We start from the raw sequence: 19,997 nt of genomic DNA on the forward strand, positions 1-19,997 counted from the left end.
GCAAAAACAACAAAAAACTAAGAAGTATGTACTTGAATTTCAGACAATCATTACTTCAGTACTTCCTCAAATGCCTATTTCTAAACTAGGAGGTGTTTTCAACAAAATCTGTGCCATTTTAATGTCTTCAATGCATTTAAATATTTTCTGCACATCTTAGCTTCTCAACATAGCATCTGTCTGGCTTATTGAATCCTCAAACCAAAAAGTGAATCTACAAGACCGTTAAGCACCTATATTATATCAGCACCATGTCAGTCCCGTAACATTCCTATTACCTCTTAACTAACAATGACTGTGGGATCTGGGGCTATAAAAAGCTAAAACTGCTGCATTACCTCCTTCGTCGAATAAGTTTAAACTAAGTCTTTAAGAGTAAAATTCCCCATGTGAGTAGGTGATAAGAACCGACACAAGGGGCTCTCAGAGTGTGCCCCTCATTCTCTGGAACCATCACAGCTCCTTCCCCTAACCAGTGTAATTATGCTGCCGGTATGGATCCTTCTGACTAATGTCTTATTGTCACCAGACCTCCGATTTCAGTATAAAATATTCACTACTAGAAAGGCAATATGTCACATTGCTATCAGCCATTAACACAGCACAGGACAAATTTCTTCGTCCTTATCTTCACTACAGCTGACTAGCTGCGTCTGAAGTTTGGAAACAAGGTGGTTTTTAACAAAAGAAGGGGATAAAGGGATTTGGGGGCATGGGGCAGCCTGAGCCAGAGTAAGGTGAACTGAGGGTGCAACCCTGGAGTTCAGATTAGAGTTAAAACAAAGCAAAGGGGAGGAGGGTAGTAGGACATTTGCGTGCCTTTGGTGGGAGGTGTATGTCAGATGGGGGCGTTGCTGAAAGGAAGCAGAATAAGGAAAGTGAATGAAGAATAGAAAGAGAAAGGCCACATGTAAACTTGACAATTCTGACTAAAGCTGGCCATGTTTTAGAGAGATTATAGATTTCTGCAAGGAGATGCTATTGATTATTCCCAGTGAGTTGAAACATCATTTTGTTAAAGACTGCCTACTTTTCATACTCGGCACAAATGCTTATTAATGAAACCACTACTGCGTAAAGATTATTTATTTATGTTTCTCAAACAAAAATGGTATTGTCTCAACTCCACTGGGTACGCTTTGTCCAGTTTGATGTTCTAATTAGCAATTCTTAGCATGACTAAATGCTAAATACACAGCTGTGTGAGGCTTCAGCTGGTAGTAACCAGTAGTGCCTAATACTGACTTTTTTAGAGAGAAAAACAAAAGTACTCAAATACTGGATATATAACTTCTGAGGCCCTATTCAGCTGAAAGAAGTAAAGTTATCAGCATAAGCAATGATTATGTATAATATGTGAATAAAGCTAATATTATGTAGAAATTTTCATCTCTGTTGAAAAGCTATTTGGACTAGAAGGAAAATAAGCCTAGCCTAAGTAGCTGGTTTAGTTTAGCTCACACAAATAACATATCACATATAATTTCCATTAAATCATAATAGTTTTTAAAAGACTTTACTATTAAGCAAGTCTAGAGAGATTATCTATATTCAAACATCATAATAGGAAGCCCATATGCTTTAGGAAAAAATGAACTTTTTTGCATTCAACTGAAAATAAGTTGTACATAATAAACCAGTAGATAAATAACTTCACTTTGTAACTTCACTTTAGTCCTTATAATATCTACCACTGCTAAACAGTTTAAAACAATGGAGACTTTTTAAACTCTGTAACAAAAAGGTGAACCAAATTATACTTCAGCATAAATTTCTACTCTTTAAATCGATAAAGATTCAGTCAATAAGCCTCACTTAAGGTTTTATTTATGAACCAAGTTACTTAAAACTTAATTGAAATAACTATAAGTTATAAAAAGAAAGAAAATACCTTGTATGGTAAGGCAGTGTTGAAAGAAAACAGGTTTGTGTTTAGTACCTTGGAAGACTAACTGTTATCAATCTTATATGTATTTCTATTCATAACTAAGTCAAGTTTTCATGCATCTAATTTTGGTAGCACAGTGGGCAAATTCCCTCCTTTCCTTACTGTTCCAGGTAATACTCAACTAAGTGCAAGCTTTACCAAAATGAAATCGAACTGCAAAGGCTTTAAGCATTTTCCTATCATTCCAATTTTTGCTTTTAGAAGAAAAATACATTACAAAATCTATTCACACATTATCATAAAAAGCTAAAAGATAAAATATTTAAAGTGAAAAGAAACCAAATTACGTGTATGGCTTAATGTGTTTTAAAGTTCTCTTTAAGATTACAGCTCAAGAAATATCCTTTGATAAAAGTGGTAATTCAATTATATCTACCCCCCCCGCGGGGGGGGAATGCATTTTGTGTATTGTGCAAAATAAAACCAATGATTTGAATTTTAATTAGCTTTTTAAAAAGCAAAAATTATTTCTCTATTTCTACTTATTCCTTATGATTTATCAGAAAATCAAATCTTCACCATATGTAAATTGTAAAATCAATCCTATTCCACAACCATCCCCTGTCCATCCTCTGTGAACCTCAACTTTTATGAACTAGGACTTAAAATACAGCTACACACAGGTCTGCTTATTTTGAATCTGTCAACGTTAATTTCACCAAAAGTAAAAACGTTTTAAGTTAAGAAGTCTGTATTTCAACTTATGTATGGTGCTCAAAATGTTCTATTTCACACCATCACTGAAGTAGAAGCAACTTTAATAACCAGTTTAACCCCCATCTCTACTCACCCACTCACAGCTTAGTGATAAAGAAACCAGAGCCCACAAAGAAAAAGTGATCTCCTCAGGACCTAGCTGGAGACTTTAAATATGCTGTTGACCCCTGAACAAACCAGGGTTTGGGAGCACCAACCCTCCCCACAGTCAGTAACCCCAGTATCATTTATAGTCGGCCCTTCTCATCTATGGTTCCTCCACATCTGTGTATAAGTGGACCCACATGTTTCAAGCCCCTGCTGTTCAAGGGTCAACTGTGTATATTTTCCTGGTTCCCAGTGGGTGCTCTTTCAGCTCTTCCAGATGGACGGATGCAGCAGATGCAAGGCTGACTGCTGAGGGTGAGCATGGATTTACAGTTTTTTGTTGCCGTTATCTACTCAGCAATAACTAAAGTTGTCCAATAACCTATGACCGCGTGTATATGTCCCCAACTAGTACACGGAAACACCTGATTCGGCAGCAGTGATAACGGGTGAGCCCTATCTTCCTGAAACACTCATTTTCTGACAGCGTTTCACCTCTCAGGTCAGGACTTCTCAGAGTTCTTGGAGGCTCCTCTTCCTTGACCCAGTCTCTATGTGGTAGAGGGTCCGGGGCTTCCAGCTCTCTGTAGGTAATTTCACTTATTCCCACCACCTTAGTACAGTCTTCTGGAAGAGCACTCCAGATTGAATAATGGTCAGATTACAGTCAATAACCCAGCCCTGACCTTCCTACCAACTCCATCCTCACGTGTGCAAAGGTCAATTTAACATTTGCCCTCAGATTCCATGGGTGTCTTAAAATTCATTATGTCCCAAACTGAAGAATCCATTTCCCCTCAAAAATCAGTTCATCCCCCACACCTTCCTATCCAAGAAATGACCTATTGGTTGTTCAAGCAGGAAACCTGGTTGTTTTCTAAGGATCCTCACCCCCTCCCCCCTGAACTCTGCCCCAGTTAATTCTACCTCCCAAGTATACTTGGAGTCATCTCTCTGCTCACCACCTCCACATCCACTAACCCACCTTTCCCAAGCTACAGCAACGGTGCACTCATTTGGTCCTCCTGTCTTTTCTTCCCCTCCTGCAACACTTTCTCTATAAAGCAAGAAGGGAGATTCTTTCCAAAAGCAAATCCAATCAAGTTTAAACTCATTTAGTGAAACCCAAACCCCTTATAGTGACAGGATCTTTGGCCACCTCTCTAAATCCACCTAAGCCATCTGCCCCACCCTCAGACCTTTAGCCTGCAGCCTCACTGATCTTTCTAAGGTGCAAGTGCAAAGTGCAAGTGCCTTTCCTCCTGGGATGGGTATGTCCCTTGCCTGGAAAGCTTCCCTTCCCTTGGCTCTACCTTCTCCTGAGACCCAACCCTGTCACCAGAGAAGACCCCTTGTTTTCTATCACCGCGCCCTGTTGGTTTCCTTCCTGGCACTTCAGCACCAAAATTATGCATCTTATTAACTGCCTACATCTTCATTAGTCATTCCTCCCATTAGACTATGAGCAGCATAAACATGGAATCTATGACTGGCATTTAACATTGTTAGCCCAGGGACATAGTGGGCACTCAATAAACTTGCACGGAACATGTAACTTCATAGCTATCTATCCTTTTCTAAGAGTCACATCTCCTGGTGTTTTGCAAAACCTTTTCCCTGCCACACACAGGGAAATGTTCTCAAAGGACTTAGCAGTGAAAAAGAAAACGTCAAGCTGGTTCAGCTGTTCCTCACACTGGGCTACCAATGGTAGGCAGGGAATTTAGTTAACCTCGAGGTTTTAATAATATTTATCAAGCCATTTGAGCTGCTTCTGGGAATTTACAGTGTAAAAACAATTTTATCCCATTTTTGCAAAATCAACTGGGCAAATGTATCAGCTTTTACAACCTGAAATTACATTAATTCAAAATATATGTATGAAGGCCTATACTTTGCAAAGGGCTGCAGTACTAGGAATGAAAGTGGATGGGATATAAAAGATGACTGAGCTGGGTACCCTGCTCTCAAAGACTTTCTTCCATTACTCTTTCTGAAAAGTCTTCAATTTTAAAGAACCTAGAGATTTTCTTAAAGATTCACGCAAATTAAACCTTTTCAGTTGCTGTTAAAAGGACTTGTATCTAGATCTGATTGAGTGTAAAAAAATTCAATGCAACAGACATTTATAACTAGTGGCTGGAGTCAAAGAAGTAAAAAATCAGGTCAGCTTACTTTGACTGGTTTCTTTTTACTGCATCATATATCTAGGGGAAAAAAAGAGAAGCAAATCGAAGGAAAAAAAATAATATCCTGAACACAGCATCCCCTCTTGCATTTGAAAACTATTTAATTATCCCCCCAAGCCACCCTGACAAAAGCCACCCCTGTGAAATAATCTAAGTAAATGACAAGTTAAGAGGCACTCTTCTTTGAAATACACTTTTTTAGGAAAAAAAAGACATGACTCTCTCTGTGTGTCATGCCGTTCATAGCACTTTGCAGAGCAAACACTGTTACAGACTAACTGACTATATTTATACTGAAAATCAAAATTCTTTTTTTTTTTTTTTCTTTTTAGGGCTGCAGCATAGGGAAGTTCCCAGTCTAAGGGTTGAATTGGAGTTACAGCTGCCAGCCTACACCACAGCCACAGCCAGGCCAGATCCAAGCTGCATCTGCAAGCTACACCACAGCTTGGAGCAACGCCAGATCATTAACCTACTGAATGAGGCCAGGGATCAAACCCACATCTTCATGGATACTATGTTGGGTTCTGAAACCACTGACCCACAATAGGAACTCCAGAAAATCAAAATTCTTGCATCTTCTACTAAAAGTGATTCCTATCAGAGCAATAAATACTACTTTACCAAAGTATTTCCTGACAAAAACTCAGAAGAAAATGGTGAAGGTACGTGTACCCAGCTCTGGTCTATTCATTGCCCATCTAGTAGCACAATTGTTTTTAATTGTACAGAAGGTCTCTTGGGCTGCAACTGCTTCCTGTTCAAGGTTTAAAGAACTGGTCTTCCATCACAAATACTCAGGGCTCTGGTCTGCATAGGTTTATCAAGTTTATTTTTATTTATTTATTAATTATTATTATTATTATTATTATGTCTTTTGTCTTTATAGGTCCACACCCACAGCATATGGAGGTTCCCAGGATAGGGGTCTAATCGGAGTTGTAGCCTCTGGCCTGTGCCACAGCCACAGCAACTCGGGATCCAAGCTGTGTCTGCGACCTATACCACAACTCACGGCAACGCTGGATCCTTAATCCACTGAGCAAGGCCAGGGATCGAACCCACAACCTCATGGTTCCTAGTAGGATTCGTTAATCACTGAGCCATGACGGGAACTCCTATCAAGTTTATTTTGGTGTCCAGTTCTTATCACTGAGTACAGGCATCGTGAGCACCCCTGTCACCACCTCCCCTGGCCTCTGTAAAATGATCTTTCATCTAAACTGTGCTAGGAGGAATTTTCTGTACTCCGCGATTTCAGATGGAATAAGAATACATTCTGGATTTAGAAGAACCTGAAAAATTCTGTCCTGCTACTTAAATGTATTTTTCTCTTTGGCTCTCTGTCCTGTCTTCCTGTTACAAAACTATCCATTACAAAGCAACTCTTGGCCCCAGGGTTTATCAAGTGGGGGACTAGTATCTGGCTTATGTGCATGTTCAGGATTTGCTAAATTCCAAGAGATATGCCTGCAAAGTAAAAAGATAAAGTAGTTGTCACAGCATAAAAATACAGTTGACTCTTGAACAATATGGATTTGACCTACATGGATCCACTTATGCATGGATTTCTTTCAACAGTAAATACTACAGTACTACAGGATCCATGGTTGGTTGAATTCACGAATGAGGAACTGCAGAGAAAGAGGAACGGTATATATGGAACCAATGATAAATCACAAGCAGATTTTTGAGGGTGCAAAGGGTTGACATGAATAACTCCCATATTGTTCAAGGGCCAACTGTATTTTCTGAATAAGCAACGTAATATAAAGACTGGACCCAAAAAAACAAACCCTTTCTCATAATATTGATAAATACAAAAAAATGTTTAATGGCTAGTGAGCATTTACAGAATGCTATACAGAGTAAATAACATTCTGCTTGCTATTAGATTTTGGATATCAGATTATATATAAGAACAAAAATAGTTTTAGCATATAACTTGTTGGAATTTTAGAAGCAGGCATTTCTATAATATGACTTTAAGATCATAGGCCGCTTTGATACAATGCTGGATATTAACCTGAGATAAGAATGTTTTTAGAATGTTATAAAAAAAAAAAAGGTGGTAGAGATGAAGGAAATGGGGAGACGAGTTAAAGGATATTAGTTCTAAATACCTTACCTATTATTAACATGGCTCTACATGGATGTTCTATTTAGATCTGCTTCCTAAAGCAAGGGTTGCTAATTCAGCAGCATTATCATATTTTCACAAAGCAGAATTGTAAGGTAATGAGCTCTCCAGAAACACAATGGAAACTAGTACTCTTCTAGTTCTTGAAATCTAAATACATGTTTACATTTATGGTGGTACAACTTACATTGAAAATAATTTTCTAGAGGAGAACCAAAATCTATAATAAATGAGGAAAAAAATGATTCTCATACAATCTATAATGCATAACGTACTTCAAGTGTACAATGCACACAGACCGTCTGAATCAAAATCAGTGCTTCTCATAGAGGGGTTAGTCCTTGGAGCAGCATCACCTGGGAACCTGTTACAAATTAGTGGGCCCATCTCATACCTCCTAACTGACCCTAGACTCTGGGTTTTAAAAAGAACGTGGGAGGCTCTGATCTAAACAATATTGCAGAGAGTGAAGGGATTACACCAAAGCTACAACTTGGGCAGACCACAGAGGTGTAGGAAGAGGTCAGGATAAACGCTGAGGCTGACTGCAAAATCTGCAGTCTAGATCTGAGAGGAAAATCTTATCCTTCTTTTTTTGTTTGGTTTTTTGAGGGTTACTTACTCTAATAATCTGGTTCAGCAGGCCTGAGTGTGGAGGGAGAAACGGGGTAGAGATTCCCAGCTTATTTGTTTGGAGCTTTCTGTAAGGTCCCTCAGGAATGGGAAGCACAAGAGGAGAAGGAACAAGGCTGGAGCCAGAGAAACGGGTGAAGGAGTCCCTGCTCCTCCATTTAAGGGAATGAAAAACCAGATAACATCACTGGGCCTAAAGAAGGCAGCACTCCGCAGTACCCAGAGGCCTCCCTTCATTCTCCTGCCTTATAAGACGTACCCATCAGCTTCTGGGAAACAAACATCCCCGAGATGGAAGGAGAAGTATTGAGTGCCAGTCTCTAAAAGGAGTAGAGGTGAAGCCACATTCTCTGCATCCTCCCTTTGCCCCTGCAACCTTTCTTCGACTTGCCATGTGGAAGACAGCTAGTGAGAGCAAGGCAGTAACTACAGCTCATCTTAAATAAAGAGAATTATCACAACAATAAGAGCAATAACTTCCAGGTATTGCCATGGCTCTCATCTGCCATCTGCTGAAACCCTGAGCAAGCACTGCCACCCTCATTTTAATGAGGCTGACCCCCTCCCTTGTCCCAAAGAGTGCTATTAAGGCTGAGACTAAAAGCCAGGACCTTTTGGCTGAAAAAGGCCTTGTTTTTCCACTCCGCTACTTTGCCACAGTCTCTGGAAAGCTGTACAAAAAATTCCGTAAACAGAACTATGAAATAGGTAGTTTGTCTCCGGTGCCACTGGTTCTTCTGAAACTCATGCTCACTTCATCCACTCTGTCAAAATACGCACTTAGGAAAGGATCTGACAAACTCATTGACAGTAGTGATTTTGGTTTCAAAACTGAACTGTCTGGCTTGGAAGGAGAGTATTTGTGAAGAATATTCTAAAAATGGATGCCAAAAGCAACTTAATTAGGAAAACTATTATATGTAAAAATGATCAGTTAAAAAATACTTCCCTTGATGAGGCCAATGTTTAATTTATTATCGATATAAGCAATTCTGCAGGGCCTCTTAAACCTTAAATACTTAATAGCCGAGGGAGGAAGTAGGGAGGAAGTGTTTAAAATTCAGATCAGATTCTGTGATTTCAATTATATTCAGGAAACTTGTGTAAGTCTATAATGCTTATGAGCAACTGATAAGCTATTTAAAACTATGGTGCTGCTTAGAAAATTACCCTATCAGTGAACTAAACAGTAAGTTATTGATGGTTGCAACAGTGCCTGACTTACTTCCTGGATAGATTCACTTAACCAGGTAATCTGGTTTCTTCCTACAAAATAAAGACAAATTTCATGGTCAACCTAGAAAACGTCCGCAAGAAATACCTGCCACAACATTTTACACTAATGGGTTCCCATATGGAATCTGTCATTGATGCCACATGTCTACCATGTTGTGGTGAACATTTAAGCTAAGAATCAGTAATTAGAATGAAATCACTCATCTCTTCCAAACATCCTAGTTCTTAATTTTCTGATGTCCTCATAGCTACCAACACAGCAGAGAAGCCTCATATGGATGAAGACAGCCTAAAAAATCATTTGTGAGTGCTGACATCCAAAATAAGGAACCAATTATAAAAAAAGATATATTTTGAGTAAATGATACTTATTTTAAAAGGGACATTTTATTTATTGTTTTATTTCTTTTTACAGCCACACCTGTGCCATACGGAAGTTCCCAAGGTTAGGGGTCAAATCCAGGCTGCAGCTGCCAGCCTAACGCCATAGCCGCATCAACACCGGATCCTTCACCCACTAAGCAAGGCCAGAGATTGAATCTGCTCTATAGATAAATGGTCACTATGTCGGGTCCTTAAACCAGTGAGCCACCACAGAAATTCTTAAAAGGGACATTTTAATCAAAATGATACAATGGTTATAATCCTATCTCTAGCTTTATATTGCGGGACAGAACTTATATGCAACATATTATTAAAATGGCCTTAATCTCCACATCTGCTGCCATCCTAGATCAGTCTGTTACTCCTAAGGACTTTGGTCTCATAATTCAGCCCAGACATGCATTCACTACTGGGGAAGCCAGTTCTCCATTACCATGTGTAATAATAAATAATGGCTTCTAGGTGACTCAGTGAAAACTAAATATCAAAAGCCGCTGTTCTGCTTCCTGGTTTTATTCTTCTCATAATCTGATCTGCTCACAAGTGGGCTAATCTAATGAATGAATCTGTTGCACAATGTCTCTTTTCTCCCCCACAACTTTCTCTGTGTGGGAGTTGGGGCAAATAACCAAATGACAAACAGTGAGTATCACATGACCCTGTCCTTGGTCTCGTGCTCTTTCTTATCTCTGCTTATCTCTTATCTCTATCTTTCCCCAGGACAGTGTTACCCTAAATTAAAAATGTCTTTACAATTGGTGGAATGAAGATGCCCTTCACACGCTTGGCCTGGCAAAGAAGTATCTCTGGGGTTCACCAAGTGAGTGCCGTGCCTCCCCAAATCATCTTTAACACAGCAAGGGCTGGCCTGACGTGCACTACGATTCTTGTTCACACGTGTATTTGGAACACAGGAGAGACCACTTAGCTCACCAACTGGGTAAATGTATGATGATCTCCTTTTTTCAATCTCAGTGTCATTAAGTAGCTCTTCTAATTCACGAAAATAACTTAGCCTGGAATGTTTGGTTACTTAATGGCTGGGATGGGATCTGGACATAAATTAGGAATCAATAAATAATGGTTATAATATTAACTTCATTGTTGTACTAGCTGAATCATCTTGTTTTTTTTTTTTTTTTTTTTGGCAACTATCTCTATTTGCTGCAATCATTTAATTTTAAACATCTACTGAGTAGCTACCATTTTCCAGGTACTCAGGGTACAAAGATGAGTCAGTAGGTTATCTGCTTTAAGGCATCTACTCCACAGTTCGGGAGAGAGCTGTGTGAAAAACCGATAACCAAGGTACTGTCTGTTGGGGGCAATTGCAGTTCAGGGATGTAGAAGCTGAAAAGTGGCAGAGATCAACTGCATAGCACGGTCAGACCACTTCCAGCCAATGGGAAATCATCTAAAAAGTATCACCTGAAATGTGAATTTTATTAATCAAAAGATTCCCTAAGTAAAGGACTACTTTTAGGTAGTATTATTGTTATTACCCCCTAATAAAACTACTAATCGAACTACTAAAAGCTGCAGTCACCCCCATTAGATATTATTTCATTCACATTTGATACTCGAAGGGCATGATCAAAGAGGGATCTGTTACAGACTTTCCTGGTTGAAATAAACCCTATTTTCTTTCTTTTTTAATTTGTAGCCATGTTCTCCACCACCCTGTAATGACAGGGATAAGCCACTATAAGATGCTGATCCAACATAAACTTCTCCTTAAGACTCACATCTTTGTTTCTCTCTCTTTCTCTCTCTTTTTTTTTTTTTTTCTTTCCTTTTTTGTCCAGGGATCAGGTCAGAGCTGCTGTTGCGACCTACACTGCAGCTGCAGCAAGGCTAGATCAGATCCTGAACCCACTGTGTGGGACTTGGGATCAAACTTGCATCCCTGGGCTCCAGAGACACCAACAATCCATTGTGCCAGAGCAGAAGCTCCAAGCCTCACATCTTAAGGGCCTACTGTAGGCAGCCAGGTAGCAAAGAGTATGATAAGTTAGGCTCATGCATTTTAAAATGAATCTGTTATCAAGACAGACAATTTCTTCACTCTACACCAATACAATACTTTGTAAGCAAAAGCATTTGGATCCTGGCTGATTTCTATCATTAAATCTCAAGAGCGTAAGAAAGGGTTGGAAAGGTGTAATCTGACTCTCATAGTAAGTCCCCACAATCTTTGCAAGATCAAAGATTAGAGAAGTTGTCTCTGCATAGTTTTATACACACTATAAATGTGTAAGTGAGTAAAATGAGTGATAAGAGCTGTAGGAATCTTGACAAAATATCTAATCAATAACAAAACAACCCACATTACTCTTGCCTGTGCCTCAAACTCTGTGTGGTCTTGGATGAGATACTCAAATTCTTTTAATGTCCTATGTGTTAAATGAGTGGGTGACTCTATATTTTGAAGGGGAAAGTGGAGCTGAATTAGATGCTCTCTAGAGATTTCTTAGGCTCAAACACTATGGAAGCTTCTAAAACATGTCTAAAGACACTTACTCTACCCTTCTGTTCCAGACTGTGAAATGAAATCCCAATACCAAATCATTTCCAGACATCTGGATAACTTAATCCATTCCCAGTGTAAGATACCAAGGCAGTTAACAATTAAGCTGTTATTAGTGAATCATGAGTTCTAAGTGGACACTTGCTGGGCTCTATTATTTTAGTGTCACAACCATGACCTGTAAATAAAACAGGCATTTGAGAAACTCATTAACTTTTAGAACCTGAGTTACAGCTTATTGTATCAGGCAAATCTACTAGAGAAATCCCAATAGGAATGCTTGTGTTCCTGAGCATATAAAACCTCACCAGTGTAAGGAATACACAAAAAATTAAGATACATCCTTCTTCAAAATACTCCCTAATGAAGAGCTTTGTAAATAACACACTGAAATGAAAATGGCCCTTGACTCAAACTAAAAGACTTTCAGTGGTAATGCACTTACCTAGGTCCAGCTATATAACACAGGGACATGTCACATGGGTATGTATCTACCTGTCACAGGAAACGCAATGATTGTAAATAAAAGGTACATTTTCAAAAGAATCATTACAAAAAGCCCAAAGTGGAAAAAAGAACAGGGAGACCCACAAAGCAGGTCAAGACAGAATCGAAATAGAAGTCATGGCAAATCGGAAAATATTTTGAGTCATAACCTTATATGAGGCTCCAAAAACCAACCAAAAGATGCTTTTGAAGTAAAACAAAGTACAGTAGCCCCGCCTTTATAACTAACAATCCAAGACCCCCCCCCAGTAGACAGGTTTTGTGGAAATGTAATTAATTCCATCTTTGAAATGCAATCTCAATGGGGCAAGATTTCTTTAAACAGTCACATTGGCTTCCTAGCTTGATGGGGGGCACTACCTCCTTTTCATCATTGGACATAAACTTTCTAGTGGTTAGGACTGCTGAAAGAAGAACCATTATTCATGCCATTCTCCTTATTTGCATTCACAGGACCTGACCTAGACACAGAGACCTGCGTTTGTACTTTCTGGGAGAGATCAGAGGGAACTCTGCATTTAACGGAAAGCAAAATCACACTCATTAACACGAACTACCTAACTACATTCTCTTCATGCTACAGTTATAACTGAATCAAAAATCTTCCTCCCAGCCAGTCTACTGACCCCATGGCAGAGTGGCCACTTAGCATTACGAAAACACTCATTCAAAGCAGGAATGCCTTCCAGGGGGTAGGGTACCCATAAATAAAGGGACTTTGGCAGGCTCTGTGTCTTAACAGCTTTTTTTAGAAGAGTGGTTATCCAACAATCTCCAAATCCTATCTCTTCCAAAAATCAAAACTGACAAATCGACATTTATATTTAGAAAAGAGTACCAAGGAGTTCAGCAAACCTTACTTCGGGTAGTGGGCTGGCCGGTTTGGTTAGGATTCCTCCTACATAAACAACATTAGGCAGCGTGGGTCTGGGAAACTCCAGTGCTACATCCGTACACAGCATCCACAGGCTGGACCCGTGGACCAAGTCATACATGGACTTCTCTGGCAGCAGGTTGTACTTCTGCATTATTCTTTCATATCTGGGAAGAACCAGAAAGCTGACCGCTAATCTGGAAATGAGGTAAACGCCGGTATTTTTCATCCTCTGCAGCAGGTTCATGCGGTCTGTGAGCAGTGAGTTAAACTCTGGGACGTAAGCTAACGGGGCAGGAGCACCCACTTCAGCAGGATACCAAAGGCCAGTTGAAAATACAGCATATTTAACCCCTAAAAGATGAGCTATCACAAATCCACACATGTCGTTCGGGTCCACCAGCAGCAGGTCAAACTTCTCCTTTTTCAGGCCCTGAATCAGGGCGCGGTTGCCAACCATCATATCGCAGTTCTTAGTATAGTGATCCAGTATGTCAAACAGCTCGACTGCTGTCAATCTCCCAGAGAAAATATTCCGCATTTTGGACTGCAGGAAAGCATCCGAGGTGGTGCTGTTAAAGATCCCTGGGTAGCGCTGGAGGCTGTAATGATGAGATGGCGCGATGTCTCTGCCTTCAGAGAGCAGGAACACTGTGTGGTGGCCCCTCTCATGCAAGGCTGAGGCTAGTGTCTTGAAAATGTACATATGGCTTTCAAACATAATTGGCGGCACGATGATGATTTTGGCAGCCTTTGCTATCCCAACAGCACTCCACAGGAGCATGAAATACGGAGTGTAAGACTTCATAGCTGAAATGACAACCAGAAAACTACTTACAACGGAGGCAAGCCTTACTGTGCAAAACAATCAGAAGGCCTATTTTCAAAGTTTCCGATGATCCAGCACCTTGTCTAAGGATCACTTTTAAAAATCACCCCGATATTTGTTCTAATTACCTCTTTATTTTTGAGAGAGATTTTTAAGGTATAGAATTGACAGCAAAATTGACATAAACAAATACATTTTCAATGCATCAGTTTTGAAACACAAAATTGCATCAATAATGGAATACTCTTATTCTCTTTTTGGCCACGCCCATGGCATGTGGAAATTCCTGGGCTAGGAATCGAACCCGTGCCACAGGAGTGACCCAAGTCACAGCAATGACAATGCTAGATCCTTAACCTGCCGAGTCACAGGGAACTCCCAAATTTTTCTTTAATCTGAAATGAAACTTCTATAAGATTGAATGACAAAAGCCCTCTGTTCTTTGACTGACAGCTACGAGGTATCTATGAAACATTTATCTTTTAATTGAACATCAATATCAACCCCAGGAAGAAAAGCCAAGACTTTATTTCTAGGTATATCAGCATGTGTCTCTTTTTAAATCATTTTATTATAGCAGTTAAACCCCCAATTATGCCCAGAGCACACCAAAGAAAGGTTATGTTTTAGAAAATAATTATTTCAAGTAGTAGTTCTACAGAAAATACATTTTCCACAGGGGGAGAAATGACCTTTGATGTGACTTTCTCCTTTATGTAAATACCCTTAAGCATCCTGGCATCTCTGTTTATGTAATGTATAGCAATTTGCTGATTCATTTCAGGGCGTTATCTAAAAGAGAAACTTTTAATAGAAAAGCTCAAGAGCATTAAGGGGATCTTAGTAAATGCTTACAAGAGAAGTGACTGATGAGTGACTATGTCCCTGACTATGCGTCCTGTGCAGTCCCTGTAACTCAGGTGCAAACGGCAAGTCAGGTGATGGCTGTATCCTTGATGGCCAACGCTTCTTCTAGCTCTTTTGTGTTAATGAAGTACATTCAGTGGTTAGAGTCATCCTCTATAACTTTTTAGACATAATACTTATGGGAGACATACAGTGTGCAAATTCTCCCCACTTACGCAATTTAATTTTTCCTTAGACTCTAAATTACCTCCAAACAGGGGAAGATCTAAACAATAATTACCTGTGAGAATTAGATACTGTTGACTTCAAAGAACAACTCAAAATAGATTTTGCAATCACCAGATCACTATTTTTACTCATTATCATATTAACTATCCTACTTGTACAAATTCCCACTATCTAAATGCAATTTAAACAACTATGCCTTCTCAACATTCAAACACTGCAAGCAACCTAAAAAAAGAAAAGAAATCAATAGCAGACAAATGATGGATTCCTCCAATACCAAGATTAAACTATAAAATACAGTATATTTCTAAGTGCTTCTTTCCCTCTCTCACTGCAATGATATTTTCAAGCCATTTCTAGATGAGTTGATACTATATCATTGAGTAAACAGAAGTTATATGTGTTAAAAAAGCCTATGTTAAATGTTTATTAAATTAATGTGAGGGCTTTAAAAAAGTAATTTGGAGAAAACTGTTTCTATAGCAACAAAGTAAGTTTATTCTATAATTGCAAGGTCAATGAAGGAAAAAAATTAAGTAGCCAATCTTGGAGAAAACTTTCTAGGCCTTTATTCTCCCATTTTGTCTCTTCCATGTGTCTCTGGTACACCTTCCAAGGTCAAGGAGGAAAAAATTAAGAATTTTAAGTAGACATGTTATTAATTGTAAGAACGAGATTTACACAGAAACAGTTATTTCAGCAGAACTGTCCACCGCTGTGATTAATAGAGCCTGTTACTATTTGCAAGAAGACATACAAACAGGATGATAGCCCGATAGCAGGCAATTGCTCTGCAGACTGTGTTTTGCATTTAGCTGAGCAGGCAGTGAGCACACTCAGTTTGTTCAGCTGCAGTTAAAACTATTCCTTTATCATAAGTCACTAGGAAACAAAACAAAAAATAATAGTAAGGAACCAAATCCTTTCACTTTGTGTCTAATTTTTATTTTTCCTTTTTTTATATTAACATTTCATTTGGTAGTTATTGCAAAGTAAAAAGAAATCATACAGAATGACTGTTTAAATATCATTGATTCATACAATATAGCCCCTAATATAATCTTGTAAAAGAATATTTAATGGCATGAAAATATAGTCAGGATTTACTACTGACTAAAAATTAGGTTACTAAATGTAATCATAGCATGTGCCACTTTGGAAAAGATGTCCAGGGATGTATATACGTAGGAATGATAAATATCACGGGCAGTTCATTTTTTCTGGATGGTATGAATCATAAGGGATTTTTTTTTTTTTTGCCACAGCTGCAGCATATGAAAGTTCCCAGGCTAGGAATTAAACCCATGCCACAGTAGCAACCCAAGCCACTGCAGTGACAACAGATCCTTAACCTGCTGTGCCATAAGAGAACTCCATAAGGGATTTTAATTTAACTTTTTCTACATTGACCACATGTTACTCTGCTTTTTATAACAATAATAAGTATTATTTTTAAAAATGCATGATGAAAAAGAATCTCATGCACAGTAATAATGAAGTACATAAAATATTTTAACAATTAAATTTAAAGGATATTTGTTGGCTATACTAAGCATGGTAAGCCTTTCCCTGATGATATACATGGAATTAATACTAAGTGTAGAGAAATACTATATTATTTTAATGGGATACTATATTTTTTAAAAAGTTAATTTTTCCCATATTATAAATAGAATGAATAATTTCTCTCAAAATCCCACTAAATGGATTTGTTCTGCTTGGAATTTAACCAAATTATACTCATGTTGGTTTGTTAGAATAGGCAAGAAGAGGGAATATACTTTTGAAACAGAAAAGTAATGACTTGGGAGAGAAAGGTAAATATTAAAACATATTTTGTAATTAAAGCAATGAGATCCTGTTGTATAGCACTGGGTACTCTATCTAGTCACTTGTGATGGAGCATGACGGAGGATAATGTGAGAAAAAGAATATATATATAGATATGTGACTAGGTCACTTTGCTGTACAGTAGAAAATTGACAGAACACTGTAAACCAACTATAATGGAAAAAATAAAAATCGTTAAAAAAAAAACTTATAGAACTAGCCCAAGAATCTTAATTCAAATCAATGGATCAGAGTAGGTAACCTGTAAGAATTTCTTAAGTAAGTATGAACATATACGAGATGAAGGAAGTATCACAAGTAAATAAGGAAAAGAACAACTTACTCAAAATGAAGTCTTAAACATTGGCTTTATACTTGAGAAACAAAAATCACTAAACTTTTTACCTTAGACACTTTCCCCAAAGTAAATCAGACAGAATAGTGTCAAAAGAATTTTTCTCTAATAAAGCCACTAAAAGTGTTGAGCTTTCAATGATCTCTTCAAAGAGGAAAAAAAAAAAATTCTGAGCATGAAGCAAAGGGGGGAAAATCACTATTACAAATATCATCAGATTTTACTACATAATCATTCAATATTTCTTGACTGTTTAAACATCTGGAGCAGAGGTTTCTAGCATAGGATGCCTCGCTGAACATAAGTGTATCTTCTCCTTTCCTCCCAAAGCTCCTTTGGAACTTACAGTGAAGAATATAAAAGGGAATAAATACCTAATATCTCTGAAAACTGACATGAGGAAGTGAGGTATGGTCAAGGCTACAGTCAATGGAGTGGATTTTTGAAAAATAGATTGCGACAAAAAGCTTAGTGAAGGGGAGAAAAGAATGAAGGAAGTTGGGAGTTCCCACTGTGGCTCAGAGGGTTAAGAATCTGACTGATATCCATGAGGAGGTGGGTCTGATCCTTGGCCTCGCTCAGTGGGTTAAAGGATCCAGCATTGCTGCAAGCTGCAGTGTAGGTCACAGATGTGGCTCGGATCCCATGTCCCTGTGGCATCTGTAGCGCCAATTCAACACCTGCGGAACTTCCACATGCCACAAGTGTGGCCCTAAAAAACAAACAAAAAAAAAAAAAAAAAAAAAAAAAAAAAAAAAAAGTATGGTATATTTTACAATGAAACATAAATAGAACCATCCAAAATCATGCTTTTAAAAACATTTTAATCTGAGAAAATGCTTAAAAAATAAAAAATAAACAAAATTATATACATCATATATATATATACATAAAATGATAATAATGACAACAAAATTAATACCAAACTGTTATCAACAGTAAGTTTGGATTGTCAGAGGGAATGATTTTATTTTCCTGTTTATGCATTTTTGGATTTTAGAAGTTCTCTACCAAAAATATATAATATTTGTAACATACTCAATTTACATGCCCCTTGAGTTTGCCTTACTTTCACTCTCCCTTTGGAGTCAAGTATCTTTTTTTTGTTTGTTTTTGGCTGCACCCATGGCATGTGGAAGTTCCCAGGACAGAGATCAAACCCACACCACAGCAGTGACAACATGGGACCCTTTAACCCCTAGGCCACCAGGGAACTCCTGGAGTAAAGTATCTTAAAACATCAGTCTCTACTTGCTGGGCCCCAGTCATTTCCCAGATGATCACAATCTGCCATTGATCCATCACTATACCTGAACACTCATTGTCAAGGGCACTAAATACCTCCTAATGTTCACACAAATGCCCTTTTTTCCAGCACTTATCAGACTGGATTTCTCTCTCACACTGAATACTACGGATCTACTCCTGCTCTAAATTCTCTGTTGGCTTCTGAGATGTTTCAACTATCTAACTGTACCTCACTGTCAGACATTGTGGAAAACCCAAAATTCAGAGACTTTAGATAAATTTCATTTTGCTTATCAGTCCACTCTTTCTTCACATAAAAATTATATCTAGGCCTATATTCAAGAAATAATGCCAATTTTAATAAGCGTGCCCACCCCAACCACATGGAAGCCATTCAACATTTAAGTGGGAATTAATTTGGGCAAAACGAGGTTGTCGAGGAGGCACTAAGATGTTGCATGTGCGAAAACTCGTTTGCAAAAGCAATCCCTCCAAGGCCCAAAGAATGGTTCTAAACCGTTTAAGAGCACCAGAAATGAATTAAACTGCTCTATATTGTTCTTGCTTCTAAACAACACTAGTTCAGAAACTGAAATCTGACATAGGAATGCCCTGGCATAATAGCGAGTTTTGTTTTGTTTTGTTTTGTTTTCTTTTTGGTCTTTTTTAGGGCTGTGCCTGCGGGCCTATGGAAGTTCCCAGGCTAGGGGTCAAATCAGAGCTGCAGCTGCCAGCCTGTGCCACAGCCACAGCAACTTGGGATCTGAGCAGCATCTTAGTCAGGCTTGTTCCCACACCCAAGGGAACCCAGGAGGAGGTCTGGGCCCACGGGAAAGCAAGGTGCCATTGTTGGGGAGGGCGAGAGGAAGAGGGGACGGACCACCATAGGAATCTCCCTGTGCACGCACAGGATCTCAGAGGGTAGGGTGCCTCTGGTACCGGCTATAGGTGGTGAGAAGCCACTTGCTCGTGCTATGGGAGACCAAGCGCTTCTTGTGCAGGTTACAGGTGGCCAGGCACCTCTTGTGTGGGCTAAGGGTGGTGGAGGTGGGGTAAGGGCAATGTGGTGCCTCTTGCATGATCTACAGGCAGCAGGAACAAACCAAAGCAGTCATCTCAGAAACCAGGGGTCTGTGAACAGGCTCCACCTGCAACCCCAGTCGCCTCAGAGATCTGCAAAATATAAGGCACTGCAACTGAGCACCACCTGTTGTTGCTCTCACACCCCTGGGAACACACCTGCCCTGCTGCTGCCAGCCAAATGCTCTGGGCAGTACCCACACACTTGATCACTGTCCCTTCCCAGGACCCTGTGTGGGCTAAGCAGGACAGGGTGCTCCTTGCATGGTCTACAGGTAGTGAGGGCAAACCACCACAGTTATCTCTGACTGAAGAGGT

General features: G+C 39.1%; 1 protein-coding gene across 6 annotated transcripts in view; it reads right to left on the reverse strand.

Annotated features, from left to right (window-relative positions):
• The window catches only part of UGT8 (UDP glycosyltransferase 8), an 81,879-nt gene that overhangs the window by 36,577 nt on the left and 25,305 nt on the right, over positions 1–19,997 (reverse strand). For 5 of the 6 annotated variants that reach the window (XR_014811875.1, XM_021100330.2, XM_021100331.2 and 2 more), the window contains exon 2: positions 13,229–14,052. Coding sequence is in view for 5 of the 6 variants with exons in the window: in XM_021100329.2 (XP_020955988.1) it covers positions 13,229–14,052 (824 nt within the window). In the remaining variant the exon portion in view is untranslated. Of the gene's footprint in view, positions 1–13,228; positions 14,055–19,997 lie in introns of those variants that run through there. The other variant, NM_001315662.1, reaches the window with a different exon arrangement.

The sequence above is a fragment of the Sus scrofa genome, chromosome 8 (genome assembly GCF_054392235.1).
Source record: "Sus scrofa isolate SSC_HxYL_T2T_F1_AM1 chromosome 8, Sscrofa_HxYL_maternal_Yorkshire_Landrace_v2.0, whole genome shotgun sequence".
Classification (NCBI taxonomy): domain Eukaryota; kingdom Metazoa; phylum Chordata; class Mammalia; order Artiodactyla; family Suidae; genus Sus; species Sus scrofa.